We start from the raw sequence: 19,569 nt of genomic DNA, 5'->3' as shown, positions 1-19,569 counted from the left end.
ACTGATGACTTTTTTAAAGACTGCCAAATAAAACTGGGATATTATCAAGATTACATTTCTTACACATATCAATCCAGATACTGCTCTTGTTACAGAACTAATTTTTTTTTTTTTTTTTTTTTTACGTTTGAAAAAGAATCTCAGTCATTCTGTTGCCCAGGCTGAAGTGTAGTGGTGTGATCTCAGCTCACTGCAACCCCTGCCTCCCGGGTTCAAGCAATTCTCCTGCCTCAGCCTCCTGAGTAGTTAGGATTACAGGTGCACACCACTACACCCAGCTAACAGACTACAATCTGTAAGACTGATTTTACAAGTATTTTTTCCTAATTACACTGTTCCATGATTAAGACACTGGATTTAAGCCATTAATTCAAATTAAGAATTAAGCGAACAAAACATGAATATACAAATTACTGAAAAAAAAAGTACCATTTTTTCTCATGAATTAGTAAATGATTAAGATAATGGCATGCTTTTTAGCCGTAAAGTCCCCTTTCTCTAAATTTCCATAGCATTTGGTTTACACATTTCTTATGCCACTTAACACATTATGATTCATGGTATAGTTATGTGTATATTATTTTCCTCCTCTACTATTATAGTGTATTCATGTACCTTTAAAATCTCTCTCAAGCATCTAAAACAGTCATAACATCCATGGAATGAATAGCCTAGCCTTCAAATATACCATAAATCTCTTCAAATTCAGAAAAAAAAAATTTCCTTTTTTCTTAATATATAATCTTTAGTAGAACAAACTTTTAAAAAACAATTTTGCTGGCCAGGCATGATGGCTCACACCTGTAATCCCAGCACTTTAGGAAGCCAAGGAGAGAGGACTGCTTTAGGCCAGGAGTTCAAGGTTAGCCTGGGCAACACAGTGAGACCCCATCTCTACAAACCAATTTTTTTTTTTTTAATTAGTTGGGCATAGCGGTGTGTGCCTGTGGTCCCAGGTACTAGGGAGGGTGAGGTGGGACGATCACTTGAGCCCAGGGGCTCAAGGCTGCAGTGAGCTCTGCACCACTGGGCTCCAGCTTAGGCACCAGAACAAGACCTTGTTTCAGAAACAAAAGAAGAAAATGGAAGGGGAAGGGGAAGGGGAAGGCGGGTGGAGGAAGGAGGAGGAGGGAGGAAGGAGAGAGGGGTAAGTAGGAAGATGGAAGTGGGGAGGGAGAGGGGGAAGGGGAGAAAAGGAAAAGGAAAAGGGAAAAGGGAAAGAAAGGAAAAGAACAATTTGCCAGTATGTGCCAAGAGCCACAAAATGTTCAAATACTTTGATCTAATAATCCTACTTCAGGAATTATTAACAAATAAATAATAATGATACTGCCCTCTGTCTGCCAACATACATATAACAAAACTCTGTTTAAAGATCTTCATTGTCATGCTATTTGTAACAAGGGTAGGGGTAAAAACAAACCTAGTGTTGTTCATCAGTAAAAAAAATAAATTACAGGTCAGGCACAGTGGCTCACGCCTGTAATCCCAGCACTTTGGGAGGCTGAGGCGAGTGGATCACAAGGTCAGGAGTTCACGACCAGACTGGCCAAGATGGTGAAACCCCATCTCTACTAAAAATACAAAAATTAGCTGAGCGTGGTAGCAGGCACCTGTAATCCCCGCTACTGGGGAGGCTGCGGCAGAGAACTGCTTGAACCCGGGAGGCGGAGGTTGCAGTGAGCCGAGACAGCACCCTGCACTCCAGTCTGGTCGACAGAGCAAGACTTCGTCTCAAAAATAACATAACATAACATAAAATAAAATACAAAATTTATAGTATATTCAGTCTCAGATTAGACTACACATATAGTCATTAAGCATTATCATTAAAATGTTGACCAAAATTCCCATTCTGTAAAATTTTTATTGAAGCATTATGAGATCAAACAAAACAAATCATTCAAATGTCAAATGATAAAGTAATGGCAAAATATCAGATAGCCACAGCTGGAAACATTATGCAGTTGTCAAAAGTAAAATATGGAGGATAAACACAGCATATATTAATGATTATCATCTCTTGCTGCTAAGTCTTTATTTTCCTTTAGTTTTTTTTTCTTTTTAGTATTCCCTAACTGTCATGTAATTCAGGAATTAGCATGAAAAAATATCCTTTTCAAAAAGGCAGGTCCTCCTTGATGACTCCAAATAAGTCTCACCATATTTATTTCTTTCCAGAAAATAGCACAATTTGTAATCATTTGACTTACTGTTTGCTTATCTCCCTAAATTAACATAAACTCTGGTAATCTTCCTACATAAATAAACACTACATAATTGCTGTAAATTTATAACTCCAAGAATGTAGTATTTATATGGGAAGATCAATGAACTAAACCAAAGGGTAAGAAAGAGAACATACCAAGCATATACACTTAAAAAAATTAAGCTTGTAACAAACGGTTTTGGTAGGGCTACTTAACCATTTGAAAAATAAACATCAGATTCCTGCCTCACAACTCAGATCAAAAAAAACATATGGACTTAAGATTTCAAAATAAAAAATTAATTAAAGTTAGTCTTTAATTAGTCACTTAGTCTGTATACTCAATATACTTAATATGTAGTAGAACTTCTAATAACCTTGAATCAAGCAAGAAGACATTAAGAAAACCATAAAGAAAAAGACTGAGGTCAGACATAATGGCTCACACCTGTAATCCTAGAACTCTGGGAGGCCAAGGCAGATGGATCGCTTGAGCCCAGGAGTTCGAGACCAGCCACGGGCAACATGGCGAAACATCATCTCTACAAAAAAAAATACAAAAACAAAAAATTAGCTGGGCACGGTGGCACACAACTGTAGTCTCAGCTACTTGGGAGGCTGAGGGGGGAGGAGGACTTGAACCCAGGAGGCAGAGACTGCAGTGAGCCAAGATTGTGCCACTGCACTCCTCCAGCCTGGGTGACAAAGTGAGATCCTGTAGGTAGGTAGATTGGTAGGTAGGTAGATTGGTAGGTGGGTGGGTGGGAGGGAGGGAGGGAGGGAAGGGAGGGAGGGAGGGAAGGAGGGAGGAAAGGAAGGAAGGAAGGAAGGAAGGAAGGAGGGAGGGAGGGAGGGAACGAAGGAAGGAAGGAAGGAAGGAAGGAAGGAAGGAAGGAAGGAAGGAAGGAAGGAAGGAAGGAAGGAAGGAAGGGGGGAGGAGGACTTGAACCCAGGAGGCAGAGACTGCAGTGAGCCAAGATTGTGCCACTGCACTCCTCCAGCCTGGGTGACAAAGTGAGATCCTGTAGGTAGGTAGATTGGCAGGTGGGTGGGTGGGAGGGAGGGAGGGAATGGAGGGAGGGAGGGAAGGAGGGAGGAAAGGAAGGAAGGAAGGAAGGAAGAAAGGAAGGAAGGAAGGAAGGAAGGAAGTTTGGATAATATAAAAATCAAGCTAATAGAAAACACAACACACAAAAAATTCTGGGAAAAAATGTCAATGCCTACCAACAACAACATAATAATAATGCCCTCAGAGTACCTACCTACCTAAACTTAAGAAAAAAAAAGTTTTTAAAAATAAACTGGAACACACCATTTATAAAAGAATATCAAAGGTAAATAAACATAAAAAATAACTGGCAATGGCCAGCCACGGTGGCTCACACCTGTAATCCTATCACTTTGGGAGGCCAAGGCGAGTGGATCACCTGAGGTCAGGAGTTCGACACCAGCCTGGCCAAGACGGTGAAACCCTATCTCTATTAAAAATATAAAATTAGCTGAGGGTGGTGGTGCACACCTGTAGTCCCAGGGAGGCTGAAGCAGGAAAACTGCCTGAACCTGGGAGGTGGAGGTTGCAGTGAGCTGAGATTGCACCACCACACTCCAGCCTGGACAACAGAGCAAGACTCCATCTCGAAAAATAAATAAATCAAATAACTAGCAACAATAAAATACAGATGAAAATAAGATACCACGTTTCAGGAATCAGATTAATATCCAGTGTTGGCAGTATTCAGGGAAAACGGTGCTGTCAACACTTGATGAGCGTGCAAAATGGTACACAACCTGTTTTAGAGCAATTTGGTATTATGTATCAAAACCCTTAAAACAATGTATCAATGTTAACACAGCAATTCAAACTTCCAAAGCTTTATTATTCTAAGAAAATAACTAAAAATTCAAGCAAAAGTATAACTATAACCATGTTATTATAGTATTAATACTAGCTAACAATTTTAACTATCCTGACAATACAACCAAGAATGATATAGCCAACCTGTACAGGCCATTAAAGTCTACAATTTGACCAATAGATAGGTTATGAAAGAACGTTAAGATATCACAAGATAATCACAATTTAACTGCACATTTAAAAGGCAATCATAGAACATTACAGATACACATAAGAATACTAAATGTTCCTATACTTAAGAGTTATGATCAATAGATGACAGATGACAATATTTTCGTTTTGCTCTTCTGCATTTTCCAATTTCTGCAATGAAATATATTAACTTCATTTTTAAGTGCTTTAAAAATATTCAGATTTAACAGCTAGAAGGAATGTACAAAATTAAAATAGTGGACATGTGGAATTACGTGATTTTTTTTCTTCTAAACTTTCTCTTTGAATTACTTTTTCTACGATAAAATTCACCATTTTAAAGTGTATAAATCAATGGATTTTAGGATATTCCCAATGTTGTGAAGTCATTATCGGTTAAGTTACTTCTATTAATAAAAGCAAAATAAAAATACGGAGCTCAAGGAAAAACCTTAAAATCATAACTCAAAGCATTTCAAGGAGCTAACATATCTTAAAAATACCACAAAATACTCAACAGCCTAGATACAAAATTTTGAGTCAATATTATCTTTCCATTTTTTCAAATAACTGATAAACTGATATAAATGTTATTCTATCAACTCAAACATCAACAGGTAGTGGAGGAAAATGACAACTAGGATAGTCATCGTATATCCTATCGCTAACTAAAAAACTCGTAAACTTTCTCTGATAAGGCATATACAAAAAAAAAAATTATGATAAACTCTGAATCCCAAAAAATGGCTAAGCCAACATGTTCTAAGCTCTCTCCCGCTGGAAAAAAAAAAAAAATGGAAAGCCAACCTGCCACTAAAAGACATATAGCATAGGTCAAACACATTATTGACATATCATTAAATTTTTAAAATTCTGTAATCACAAAAATTTTGCAAAGTTCAAGATTACAGAAATGACTGAATTTTGGATTCTATCTTCCTAGGATTCAGAATAATAGGTTTAATACCACCTGTTTTAAAAACTATTTCAAGTTAAATAAAGCAAACTACAGTCTTCTGAGTTCTGCCTCCTTGAAAAATTCTAGCAAAAACAGGATATTACAATTAAAAATTTATTCTCTATCACAGTTAAGTCTAATTAGGGAGCACACTAATGACAGTCAAGTTCTAAGCCAAACAGGTTAGACAACTTCAATGAATAGAGATCTACATGTCTTCATTATTTGATATGCCTAAATTTTTCAAGATTCAAAATCAAGAATTCTAATCTCCCCATCAAATTGCCAATCAGGGTTTCCAAAATCCTGGCTAGTCTACCTTTCCAGCTTTATTTCTAATTATAAAGTTACATCTTAGGGGTCAGATCCTAAAGTCAGTGTGCTGTGAAAAAAATCTTGAAAAATTCCTTATATCATCCATAAAGCACAATTACATATAAGCTAACAACCTATCTTCCTCCTCCACTAAAATAGGTAACTTTCTTTGAGCACATAAAAAGTGACCGATTTGTATTTAGGTGCCCTGTTGTCACTAGACTATAACATTCAGCAAACTGAGAAGTTCACACTATCAAACTATGTGGAAGCTGATAATGACTAGGAAAATAGCAAATGCACCTCCCCCATTTCACACCCACTCTAGGCCAGACGCTCATTCTAGTGGAATAACAGGAAAAATTACTTGTACTATTTAAGTTCTCTAGTTCTCATTCTCATTCATCCTCTCTTTCACTGAATTCATCTCAGTTCAAGGCATATTGGATGTACTCTTATAAACACTGCACTATACCCAGTATCCCCAGATAAGCCTCTGCATGGTGGTTAAGAACACACCAGACTAACTGAGCAGTAGAATGGGTTTGGTTCTGCCATCTGCTAGCAATGTAACCATGGGCAAGTAACCTAATCTCTCTATGCCTCAGTTTCTTCATCTCCAAAATGGGATAACAATATCTACTTCATAGGGCTGTTGTAAGAATTGTGAGTTAGTAGATAATGTCCATAAAGTACTTAAAACATTGCCTCACACGTAAAAAAGTTATGTAAATGATGGCTATTATTTCCCCCAACAGGACTGCTTCCTCAATCTTGGCCCCAATTCTATCCTTCAAAAATTTGTCCTAATGCCTCCCTTTTCAAAAGAAGGCAATAATAATCTCCAACCAAGGCAAACTCTCCTATACCCTTAAATTTCTATGGCTCTACACCCTTAAACTTTTGTATGATTCTACTGACCCCATTTTTATGTGGTTTATCTTGTCATATAAATCAGAAGCTCCTTTAAGAGAGAAAATATGGGAATACACAGCATGCTTCTTTGATACAAATAAGTCACTCAAGCAAGAACTCAATAAACATTGCTTATGAAGCAAGATTATTAAAGGTTTTCCGACAAAGTACAAAGAGTTCAATAAAAAAATCTGTTACAGATTCTCAGTTGATATCAATGTGTAAGTTGTAAACGAAGAGTTGTAATGTGGGAGCCAAATTTATTCTGAGTTTAGATCCCAAAAATGAGGATTTAGCTCATAAGGAATAGCTGAAAGTTTTTAAGTCAAGAATATTAAAGCAAGGTTGGTTTTAGCTTTCTATGATTTGCAAATGATGCTGTTAGAGTCAGCCTAAAATGTGAAAAATAAATCAACATATTAGATACTAAGTGATTAGATACTTAGTAAGTGACTACGTATTAGGCACTACACCTATATAGATGAAAATATTTAATACCTGCACTCAACATATCTATTCAAATGTAGTTAATTAAACAATGTTCAAGGCTTAGTGGGAAAACAGAGTAAAGATATTAACACTTGAAAATAAGGATATTAACACCTATTTTTTTTTTGGCCTCAGTTGACGTCTTATCATTAGGAAGAGAAAAAAGAAAAGCTGCATTTCACAAAGGGATTAATTAGAAAAGCTAATAAGTAATATACATCTAGAGACTGAATATCTCCTCTAAAAATCAACATCAGATGACTATTTGATTTTTTTCATTTGGAAAAATGCCACAGAGATTTTAAATCAACTCTCTGGCCTTGATCACCAGACATTATCCTACTAAGTATGATTAGAAAAGTTATTCTTTAAACTAAAATTCTAATGTCAAAGGAAAATTTTTTAAAGTGTTACAGTTCTCCTAATGGACCTAGGAGGTTTTCTCATAAGTGAAAAAATTCTATTTGTCTACAGTTTGTCACTTAAGATTATTAATATTACACATGTAGAGGTAAGAGACAGTGTTTCTCATATAATGATGATGTTACCAACCTGCTGAAGAAAAGGTATGCGCTGCATTATTTTATCCCTCTATCTAGACCGACCTCTATTCCACAGCAGCAGTTTGCAAGCTAGATATACTACACTTCTACTCAACAAGAGATACATAGACAAGGTAACCAATGCTATAAAGTATCAAATTTGCAAATTTTGTACCATGTTTTAACTGTGAACTCTTACAATGTATACAACTTCCAAAGAGCCAAAACTGACCAACAGGTAAAATATTGCGGTCAGTACATAAAATATTCTACCTCCCAATAAAGGAGTATTTCACAGCTAGTTCAATTAACCTAATTCAGCATCAAAATATTAGAGTTGAAATATAATTAACAAAAGTGTATACTACCTAAAAAGTATAGCATCAACTCAATTTTCTTTGTTAAGGATAGCTAATCCACTAACCTGCAATTCACCTTCTTAAAACAAGAGAAATACAACAAAGTTACACTATACAATATTCATAACTTGGGTTCTAAAGTCAGCCTATATGAGGTGAAAATACTGTGTAGTCATTTAAGAATAAGATTGTCACTGAAGATGACTAATCTTACAGATGGGAAAGGCACAGTATGTTTCTTCATATATAATAATGATGTTACCAACCTACAGTCAAAATTATCCTGAACAGTATTTTCAAATGGACTATACAGGCAGGGTAAGGTGTTCGTGGAATGAAACACAAAAGAAAACTGAAACTGAATTAGAGGATGAGGAGAGTCATATTTTACTCATTCCAGTGCTTACATTCAATTAATGAATTCCAAGGGTAATCAACTACATTATTATGATCCTCTATCCTACCTTACTTTTCAAAATTCAGAGCACATTAAGTTAAATGCTTACATGATACTCCACTATAGCACATAAACCAGAAAACAAAACTATCCAGGAGTAATAACCACCAGATGCTATTTTCTTTTGTAGCACTACCAACTGAAGATAACTTCTCTAGAGTTTCACTCCAACACTATCACCCACCATTTCTCAACTTTTAGTTTCTACCTTTAAAAAAGAGGCAAGACGACATAAATCCCATTATGCCACCGAGTTAAATTTTAAAATGTATGCACCTAAGAGAAAATATAACAAAGATATGATCACTATAGATATCTGTGCTAGTATTTTCTTAAATTCATTCAGAGTTGACTAACGGTTTAAAACTTAAACCAAAGTTCCATTTTAATAAGGAATCATATCTTACCCACTACCATAAGCGTGAATTCAAAACCTCTCTTCACTGATTTTCTGTATACTTGATTTGGGAGATTGGCAAATCCCACATAGCCTTCAAGGTTCTTCTGTTGCTGACAAAAGCAAAAAGGGCCAAGTTATTCATGTATCAACAATACTATTCTGTCACACATTTCAAATTCCCTTCATGAACCTATTTTAGAAAATTATACTATTATTCATAGCAAATCAAACTAATTCCATGGCATTATCAATAAAACTATCAATTCTTAAATGGACAAAATTATTTGAGCATGAGTTGATTGACAATATAATGGTTAATTACAAAAATCCAAGGGAATGAAATAAAAATTTAGAAAACCTGCCTCAGAGCAAAGATTTTAATTGACAGCAGTTAGTAACAAGATGATTGACCAACCAACTAAAAAAGCAAAATAACACAGGATTTTTCACAACAAAAAAATTCAAATCCCCTTCATACAATATTAAGAATCCTTTTCAATTATCTCCTTTGATCACACTAATTACCACAGGTATGAGATTCTTGAAATTTGTCTTCTTATTCATGAAATGAAATCAAAGTGTTGAATTTAAAGCAATTTTTAAAAATAAATTCTTGAAGGCTCTTGTGATCAGTGCCAACCAGCTACAGTATCATTCACGCTGTTATGCCAGGTCCAATTTTGTCACTTCAAGGTTTCACATGATCCTGCTGCCTTTATCTTCAGGTTTATCCAAGTTTTAAAGTAAATTATAACTTCATTTTTTCTATTGGTTTTTTATTCCTAGATGACCTCAACAATAGTTTCATGAGTAATTCAAAGAAATCTACTTCCAAATTGGTGTAGTAAATAACTCTGACTTCTAACTTACCCACATGTGAGAAATACTGTCCATAGTTAAGACTATCTGAATAAGCAGAGTCTTATTGGTTAATTTTACTTTGGAGGTAGTCTTATCTCAACATAAAAAACAATAGCAAAAAGAGGCACACATTCTCTTAAAAGTTTCTGCCACGTTTAATTCTCATTTAAAAAGCACTCATGAGATCAAAACATCAATGCAATACATTTGGATTTAACAAAGAACAGAAGTCTACAATGTTTACTAGTCATGTAGATAAACATTCCATCCATAATCTTTGGCTTTTATTTCATAAAACTAATTCTTAAGCCAAATTTTAAAAACTAAGCCCATTAAAATGAAGAGCTAACTGTAAACATAATAATTAAGAGACTAATCAGAATCTAATATCTTTAAGTCAAATATTTGAAAGTCTGCTATGAGTGGAGTTAGAAATATGTATTAAACCTAAGGTTTCCTTGGCTCATATTTCATCCAACTGTAAGTTAAATTTAACTGAGACTGAAAAAAATCTCTGTATAAATTATGTAGTATACTCACAGCTACTTTGTAAAGAACACATTTCCATCATTCCAGTGTTCCAGATTCCAACAGAAGAAATCCACAGAGGCACAGTAAACAAAGAATTCCAAGAATTGTAATGACATATTCGGTCCAAACAGGAGAGGCAAATCCATTGAAACACAGCAAAAGACAGGGGGGAAAAAAAAAGTTACTTACATGTAACTCAACAAATTAGAGGTAAATTACAAAGAAATTAAAGGCAGACTTTTTTCTAAACATGTCAAAAAGTAGTACTTTTTGTGTGGGATATAATGCCAGTGAGTTTAAACCCACTTTCAGCAGCTGTCCTGCTGAAATATAGAAAATAAGGTCCATTATTGCACCCTGCAGTTGAGGTTTTACAGAAATGGTAGAAAAGATATAAAAGTATAAAGTTCCAGGAAGGTATACAGGAACCAAGTTTTAAATTACAAGAAGGAAAAAAATGTTAATTTCACGCAACTTTGCTTTGTCAGTCACCGGATTAAGACAGCTCAGATAAGACAAATGCAAATGTTTTGGTTAAAATCTTTTTATACAATGCTGTATTTCAAGTTCTATTAATTAAACTGAAGTCCAGAATTTAAAGAAATGTAGACAGTTAGATACAGGAAAAGGAAGGACGCTAAAGATGATAAGCAGAAACAGATGGAAAGAGGAGACAAATGTGAACTGTGCAAACTGAAAGGCAACTAATAGTATAGAAAATAAAATAGATAATCCTTGGCCAAACTGAAAAGTGTATCTTTTTATACTGAGACATATCTGAGTTATATCACAAACCACTTCAAACAATTGGAGTCAGTTTTATAGTTAAATAAAAGCATAAACAAAACCCCAGTTTTAAAGTTAATTACAAAATTATTCCATGACAAAACCATCCAATGACTTCCAAACCTCCTCAAAAGTAAAAGCCGAAGTCCCAATAATGGTCTACAGTGTTTTTCCACCTTAACAGCATTTTAGAATCACGTGGGGGAGCTTTTATAAAATCCGAATGTCCCAGCTGCACCTCCAGATCAATTAAATTAATCTCTGCAAGTGAGACCCATCCATGAGTATTTTTTAAAGCTCCTCATGTAGTTCCAACGTGCACGAATGCTGAAAGCCGCTAGCCAACAAAGTCTAGCAAGATCTGGCTCTACTCTTACTTCTGGTCTCATCTCCTGCAACTCTTCCTCCCCTTGCTCACGTCGCTTTCCCCAGCACTGAATCCCTAACTATTCCCCAAACATACACTGCATACTTTCATTTCATGGCTTTTGTACTTGTTGCTTTTTTTATTTGGAATAGTTTTGGTTTTTTTTTTTGAGACGGAATTTCACTGTCACCCAGGCTGGCAGGCAGTGGCGTGATCTCAGCTCACTGCAACCTCTGCCTTCCAGGTTCAAGCAATTCCCTGCCTCAGCCTCCCAACTAGCTGGGATTACAGGCATGTGCCACCACACCTGGCTAATTTTTGTATTTTTGTATTTTTAGTAGAGACGGAGTTTCATCATCTTGGCCAGACTGGTCTTGAACTCCTGACCTCATGATCCACCCGCCTTGGCCTCCCAAAGTGCTGGGATGACAGGCGTAAGTCACCGAGCCCCAGCCACAGATTATTTTTATTACTCAAATGTCACCTTCAAAAAGGCCTGCCCTAATCACCTTATTTAAAATTACAACCCCACTCCTCAGCACATTGCTGCTTGCTGTATGCTTCTCCTTAGCTCTTGCCACCATCCAACACACATTTTACCCATCTTGTTTACTGTGACCTCCATCCTGCCCGCAATGTAAGCTCCATCAAGGCAGAGATTGAATGAATTACATAAATTGTACATCAAAAAAGGAAGCTACTGAGAGCAAGCTGAAGTAGTTTCAAAGAATACAGAATTTTAGACTGCACCTTCAAGGAACCCATCAGATAAGAGGTATAACAAAAATGCCTCAGGGTCTGCCCTTGTCTCTTATTCACTGCTTTATCCTCAGCAACGAGAACAGTCTTTGGCACACAGTACTATTTTAAAATTGTGAAAAGCGGGAAACCATTCCAGGCAAAGGGGTAGGCCCTAAAGTGGGGATGAACTTGGTATTTCCAAGAGTAAAAAGAAAGCCAAGGTAGGCGGATTGCCTGAGCTCAGGAGTTTGAGATCAGCCTGGGCAACACAGTGAAACTCCACCTCTACTAAAAACTACAAAAAATTAGCAGGGCATGGCAGCGTATGCCTGTAGTCCCAGCTACTCTGGAGGCTGAGGCAGGAGAATGGCCTGAACCTGCGGGGTGGAAGTTGCAGTGAGCCGAGATTGTGCCACTGCACTCGAGCCTGGGCGACAGAGCGAGACTTTGTCTCCAAAAAAAAAAGAAGTTCCGTTAACTATAACGAAGTGAAGTAGTGGACAAGGGGATGAGTGACAGGAAATGAGGTCAGGGAGGGAAGTAGGGGCCAGATCATTTGGGACTTAGCCAAAGTAGGAAGTATATGGATGTTATTTTAGGCATGATAAGAAGCCACTAGAGGATTTTTCACAGGCAAGTGACCTGATTATTGTTTTAAAGATAGTTCTCGGCCATCCAGAGTGGTTCATGCTTGTAATTCCAAACTTTGGGAGGCCAAGGCGAGAGGACTGCTTTAGCCCAGGAGGTTAAGGCCTCAGTGAGCTGTGATCATGGCACTACACTCCAGCCTGGGCAACAGAGTGAGAAATCTCATGGTTGGCTGGTGCTGAAAATATAGATTTAGGAATCATCGCCATACAGATACTATTGAAAAAGGATTGGATTCCCAAAGACAGACGAAAGAAGATAAAAAGAAGGGGGTCGGCCGGGCACAGTGGCTTATGCCTGTAATCCCAGCACTTTGGGAGACCGAGGCGGGTGGATCACAAGGTCAGGAGATCGAGAACATCTTGGCCAACATGGTGAAACCCCTTCTCTACTAAAAATACAAAAATGGGCTGGACTTGGTGGTGCATGCCTGTAGTCCCAGCTACTCGGGAGGCTGAGGCACAAGAATCGCTTGAACCTGGGAGGCAGAGGTTGCAGTGAGCCAAGATCGTGCCACTGCACTCCAGCCTGGGCAACAAGAGAGAAACTCCAGTCTTTTAAAAAAAAAAAAAAAAAAAAAAAAAAGGAAGGGGGGTCGAGACAAAGCCCTGAGCGCTCTAACATTGAGAGGTTAGGTAGAGAAAGATCAGCCAGTGGAGACAGGAAGAAAATCAAGATCATCTCAGGGATGGAGGATTCATTCAACTATGCTGAATGCTACAGAGAAAGATACCACAATAGAAACAAACATACTGATAAAATTTGGAAATAAGGTCACTGGTAACTTAAAAAATAAAAGTAGTCTCCGTAACATGGTGACAAAGAGGAGTAACTAGGATGATTTATAGTAGACAATTATTTGCATGTAATTATCATAATAAATAACTTTAACTTTTTAAATAAAATTATTTTAAACACTTTGTCAGCTCCCCCATATGACTGATTTCCCAGAGGGAGAGAACCATGTCATATTCATCTCTATGTTCTTAGCAAGGTGATGACACACAGTACATATTTTAAAAATCTGAATGACTACTCTTTCAGGAAAACATCTTCTGAGGAAGAAATGCTGTACAAAGATAAAACATTGGTTTGGCTCTGCTAAAAACAAATCATCCCAAAATTCGTATAAAAGTGTCCTATCAGATACAAAAATACGGCTCTGAAGCTACCTAGCACAAATACTATTCAGAAAATATACTAATAATTTGGCCAGGCATGGTGGCTCTCGCCTGTAATCCCAGCATTTTGGGAGGCCGAGGCGGGTAGGTCTCTTGAAGTCAGGAGTTCGAGACCTGCCTGGCCAACATAGTGAAACCCTGTCTCTACTAAAAATACAAAAATTAGCCAGGCATGGAGGCGCACACCTGTTGTCCCAGCTACTCTGGAGGCTGAGGCAGGAGAATCGCTTGAACCTGGGAGGCAAAGGTTACAGTGAGCCAAGATAGCACCACTGCACTCCAACTTGGACGACAGAGCAAGACTGTCTCAAAATAAATAAATAAATAAATAAATAAATAAATAAATAAATAAATACTGGTTGATTAAAACATATAGACTTTTCCTATCTTATAAGAATTTTTCCATACCCTACATTCTAAAATCAACCATAGTCTGTAATTCAAAAGACTTTATCACCCACTGATTCTTTTCCTGCACAAATGTTCACAGTGCCAGTGTGAAATATCTCTGGATAAGGAAATATTAATTATAGATGTGAGCGATACAATTGTGGCATTTTTAAGTACATATAAATAAAAGTATATTCATCCAAGCTTCTACAAAAATACCCCTGGGTCTTTAAAGTATTCCTTGATTTCAAACATTAGTCATGTAAGAAGCAACATTTATCAAATAATCTTTTCTAAAAGCGTATCTGCTAGATATGCTTTATAAAATCTTTTAGATGTTAAATCTGTATGTTAAAAGCATAGTTAAGAAAAATCAAACTACAGTAACTCCACTGTTTGATGAAAAAAATCAACTTAAATGCAATATCCAGTAACTTCCTTCTAAGGTTAAATAAGTTCAGCACAAATGTATTCAAATAACACTACGTTTCAAACAAGTTCTAATAGATAGATTATTGAAACTCTTAGAATTCTTTACGTTCTCTTGCCATTTGTTCCTGTTCCAAAGTTACCCAAATCTTGCTATCTAAAATCCCATTACCATTTTTAAAGCTCTGAATGCTAATTTTCAACAAACCAATAGACAAAAATTTTCCAATAGAAAAAAGCAGCAACTTATTTTGAAAACTATTAAATATGCTTTTTAGTAACAACAAAAAATTGATCAAGGGGAGTTGTAACAGAATGGAAGCCTAATAAAAATCAGAATTCAAGAAAAACACAATCCTAGAAGGAACTATAAACCTTCAACTTCCCACTACCATTACAAAATGAGATGTTTAATAAAAAACTAAAATGATTAGGGATTATAATGTACACCTCAAATTATCTTAATACACCTCAAATTATCTTAATACACCCAAATTCTATTTCTCCTTTTAGTATGTGCAGTTTAAACATCAGGCTACAAATATCCAAGGTTTACATTAGGAACTTTACATTTCAAAAATTACCATTTATCTTTTCTAAATAACTTCAAGTTCAATCCACCTCCCTTTGGATTTTAAAATATATAAAATATATATACACAAATATATATATATTTATATATATAATATATATACAAATATACATATATATAGCATATTGTTTTATGAAGTATGTTTCTCCTAAAGTGTATGTAATTCTAAATATGAAAAACAACTACAGACTACAAAAGGAAAAGATATTAATGCAGAAGTTTACTTCTCAACTCCTTAGTATTCCTAACAAAAGCCTTCTATCATACACAGATTAAGTGTCTGGTACTTGCTTAGTCAAATTCCTACCATCTCTCATACAGCCTAAGGGAAAAGTTAAAGAACTTCATTTGCCATTTAAATGTTTTAAATATTTTAAGTATAACTGGTCTAAAAATGCCTAGATTCTAGATTTAATATAAAATGAAAACTGAAATATTACAAGATTACATAGGCATGTCCTAAATATCAGTTTTTATGTTCCTCATCCCTCAACTATTTTAAAGGTTCATTACCTATTTAGCATGCCCCCAGCTCTCTTCTTTTTACTGATATGAACAAATGGGTACTGACAGAACCAACTTTTATTTTCTTAATCCTATTCCGGATTCTCAGTTAATCTGCTAAAAAGATTCTAATATTTAACTCTATGAATACATACAAGAATGAGATAACTTAAAATTTAAATCAAGTTTTCTTTGCTCTGATCTTAACTTCCTAGACTTTACTGACCTTATTCCTTCACTCATTCATTCAACATACTTACAATAAGTCAGACATGTATGTGTGTTCTAGTAATTAGGAATATAAAAGCTAATAAAAACAAGGTCCCTGCTCAAGAAGCTAAGAATCTAATAGGGAGGTGAGGTAAGCTAGAGGACAATTAAAATAATTCAGTGACAAATGCTCTCATATAGGAAAGCACAGAAGGATACATGAGAGCAAACAAGGAAGGATGTTTCATCCTATCTTGGGATCAGATCCTTTAGATACTGAAGGGCTGACTAGTAGACCTTAATTTGATGAGAGATGAGGGTGGGAGCTGCAGAATATGGGTCTCAGTCAGTTGAGTTATTAACTGCAAAGGCCCAAAAGCAAGAAGAGAGTATGGTTCCTTATAGGAACTACAAATAGTTCAATACAACTCATTTTTAGGATCAAGGAGGTACAGCTTAGGGAAGTTAAGCAAAAGCCAGATGAGGAAGGACTTTGTTGGCCATACTTACGAACTTAGACTTCATCTTGAAAGCTTAGGAAGAGCATTAAAGATACAAAGAGGAATGCACAATCACATCAATTCACATGCAGAGTCACATTCATACTTTAGAAAATTACTACTGACAAGAATATTCACGATGAACTAGAGGAGAAAATGGTAGTAATCCCAAGAGCTGCTCCAGCTGCCCAGGGGAAAAATAAAGACTTGAACCAAGAAAGAGGCAGTAAGGATAAAGAGAAATATAGGTTAGAACTCTATTAGCCATTAAGGTAGCCACTAGCTACATGTGGCTACTGAGTACTTGAAATGTAGCTAGTCTGAATTAAGACGTGCTGTAAGTACAAAATATCATATTTTAAAGACAGTATGAGAATAAGAATCAAAAACATCTTATTAATAATTTTATACTGATTGCATGTTGAAATAAAATTTTAGATACACCAATTACATAAACTATAAAACTAGTTTCACCTGTTTATTTTTACTTTTTAAATGTGGCTATTATGAAAGCTTAATTACATATGTGGCTTGCAATAAATTGCTATTGGACAATGCTAGGTTAGATATTAAAGAGATGAAATGACAGATCTCTGTAACTAACTTGTAGAAGGGTGATAAAATTTGGATTTCTTAATTTAGGCTTGAGCAATTAAGATGAATGGTGAGTACCAATTGTTAAAAGTAGAAATCACCTGAGTTAAGGTGCTAACTGGACTTCGGGAAGATAAGGTCTAGTAGGTAGTTGTATATATAAAGGTTAGAAATGCTAGAAACATCAAGGTTAGACAGATAATTAATATCTTAAGTTATCAACATTTAGATGGTATCAAGGCCATGGATATGAATCCAAATACAGCATACAGAGTAGGAAGCAGGCCAAGAAGCAACACCAACATCCCATCATAATCACCTAAACAAATCTAGGAAAAGCTGAGAGAAAAGAATCAAAGAGCTCACAGAAGCATTTCAAAGGAGGTCAACTGCAGCAGCCCCCTCAAGAAGTGGTTAACTACACGAAATGCTCTGGAGTGGTCAATCAAAGGATACAGAAAAATCTACTTATGGTTACTGGAAACCACTGTCAAAGCTGTATCAATGGAAAGATAGGGGAAGAAGGCAGACTGGAAATAAATAAGCAGAAAAAAAAACTACAGGAAGTGAGTATAAGCAATTATTTTTTAATGCTTATCTTTGAAGAGAAGAACAATAGGATAGAAGCCAGAAAATACAAGGTCAAGAGTTTTAAGCACTTTAAAAAAAAAAAAAAAGGCAGATAGTTCTACTTGTGTGAATGGTAATATAAAACACCAAGTAGTAGACAAAGTTAAGTAGGACACAGATAACATTTATGGAATGATGGACAGGATTTTCCCTAAGTACCAGAGATAAAACAACTTGAAAATTCCAAAAAAAGAAAAGAAAGTAGGGGATTTTAAGAGGTAAAGATGTGAAACAGCAACCTAAGAATAGAGAGAGAGACTAGGAATACATAGCAGCCATCCAAGCAATTTTGTCCACCTAGTTAAGGCTGAAGACCACAAATCTTTGACTGTATCCCTGAAGCCATATGATCTTTTCCTCCAGCAGCAATCCATAACTTGAGTAAAATAAAATTAGCTGTAGGAGTCATTTGAAACTTGCTTTGCAGGAACGGTACACAAAAGTACAAGATCAAGAGAGCTGACAAATACAGTTGAAGCAATTCAGTGAATGAAAATGGAGAGGAACAAGGATGGAAGGCAGGAAGTGCAGAAGATAGTAAAAAAAAATAAGTTGCTAGGCGCGGTGGCTCGTGCCTGTAATCCCAGCACTTTGGGAGGCCGAGGTGGGCAGATCACCTGAGGTCAGGAGTTCGAGATCAGCCTGACCAACATGGAGAAACCCTACCTCTACTAAAAACACAAAATTAGCCAGTCGTGGTGGGGCATGCCTGAAATCCCAGCTACTTGGGAGGCTGAAGCAGAAGAATCCCTCGAACCTGGGAGGCAGAGATTGCAGTGAGCCAAGACCACGCCATTGCCCTCCAGTCTGGGCAACAAGAGCGAAACTCCATCTCAAAAAAATAAATAAATATATGTAAGTTGTGGTTACAATGGGCTATACAATTAAGATTTTAGAAGTGGAATGTAAGTTGCAGATGATAGCCCCACAGGATTATTACTTCTTTTTTTTTTTTAATTTTTTCTTTACTTTTAAATTTTTTTCTTCTCACTCATTCCCCCACAGGGCTATTAAAAGGATGGCTCTCAGATGAGACAGAGAGAGAAAAAAAAGGATGTCTCAAGAATAGTCAAGAAACTGAAGCTAACTTATTGAATGTGTCTTACACATGGGCCTAAAAATGTCCCAGAATGATGATGGAGCTTAGAACAGAAAAGAAAAATTGAGTGTTAGATGTCATCTTTAATATTAGAACAAAACAGGGGTGTGGTAGCTGAAAATTTTAAGAAGGGGTAGAAAACACTGCTGCTAAACAGTAAAATTGTAAGGAAGCAGGGTTCTTTTTAAAGGAGAATGGCCTACAGTCTAGACCAGTGCTGTATTATGGAAATATTAGGTAACCACATATGTAATTATAAATATCGTACTACAGGGGTCCCCAACTGCTACCCCAACTGGTAGCAGTCCGTGGCCTGTTAGGAACTGGGCTGCACAAGAAGAGGTAAGTGGCGGGCAAGTCAAGTGAAGCTTTATCTATATCTCCAGCCTCTTGTATTACCGCCTGAGCTCTGGCACCTGTCAGATCAGCGGCGGCATTAAATTCTCATTGGAGAGTGAACCCTATTGTGAACTGTTCATTGAAGGGATCTAGGTTGCACAATCCTTATGAGAATCTAATGCCTGATGATCTGTCACTGTCTCCCATCACCTCTAGATAGAATCCCATCTCTTAAAAAAATAAAATAAAATAAAATGAATATTAGGCTGAGTGTGCTGGCTCACTCCTGTAATCCTAGCACTTTGGGAGGCTGATGCGGGAGGACTGCCTGAGCTCAGGAGTTCAAGACTACCCTGAGTAACATGGTGAAATCCTGTCTCTACTAAAGTACAAAAAATTAGCCGGGTAGTCCCAGCTCCTCAGGAAGCTGAGGCACAAGAATTGGTTGAACCTGGGAGGCAGAGGTTACAGTGAGC

General features: G+C 36.5%; 1 protein-coding gene across 2 annotated transcripts in view; it reads right to left on the bottom strand.

Annotated features, from left to right (window-relative positions):
• Positions 1-19,569, bottom strand: part of SEPTIN7 (septin 7) — a 105,170-nt gene that overhangs the window by 64,713 nt on the left and 20,888 nt on the right. The window contains exon 1 of one of the 2 annotated variants that reach the window (XM_050785489.1): positions 8,699-8,795. The exons of the other annotated variant lie outside the window; for it this stretch is intronic. Coding sequence (XP_050641446.1) covers positions 8,699-8,708 — 10 coding nt within the window. The 5' untranslated portion in view covers positions 8,709-8,795. Of the gene's footprint in view, positions 1-8,698; positions 8,796-19,569 lie in introns of those variants that run through there. 2 annotated transcript variants of the gene reach the window in all.

Source organism: Macaca thibetana, chromosome 3, assembly GCF_024542745.1.
Source record: "Macaca thibetana thibetana isolate TM-01 chromosome 3, ASM2454274v1, whole genome shotgun sequence".
Taxonomy (NCBI): domain Eukaryota; kingdom Metazoa; phylum Chordata; class Mammalia; order Primates; family Cercopithecidae; genus Macaca; species Macaca thibetana.
The sequence above is the reverse complement of the archived record's forward strand: the minus strand, read 5'-3'. Positions and strand labels throughout refer to the sequence as shown.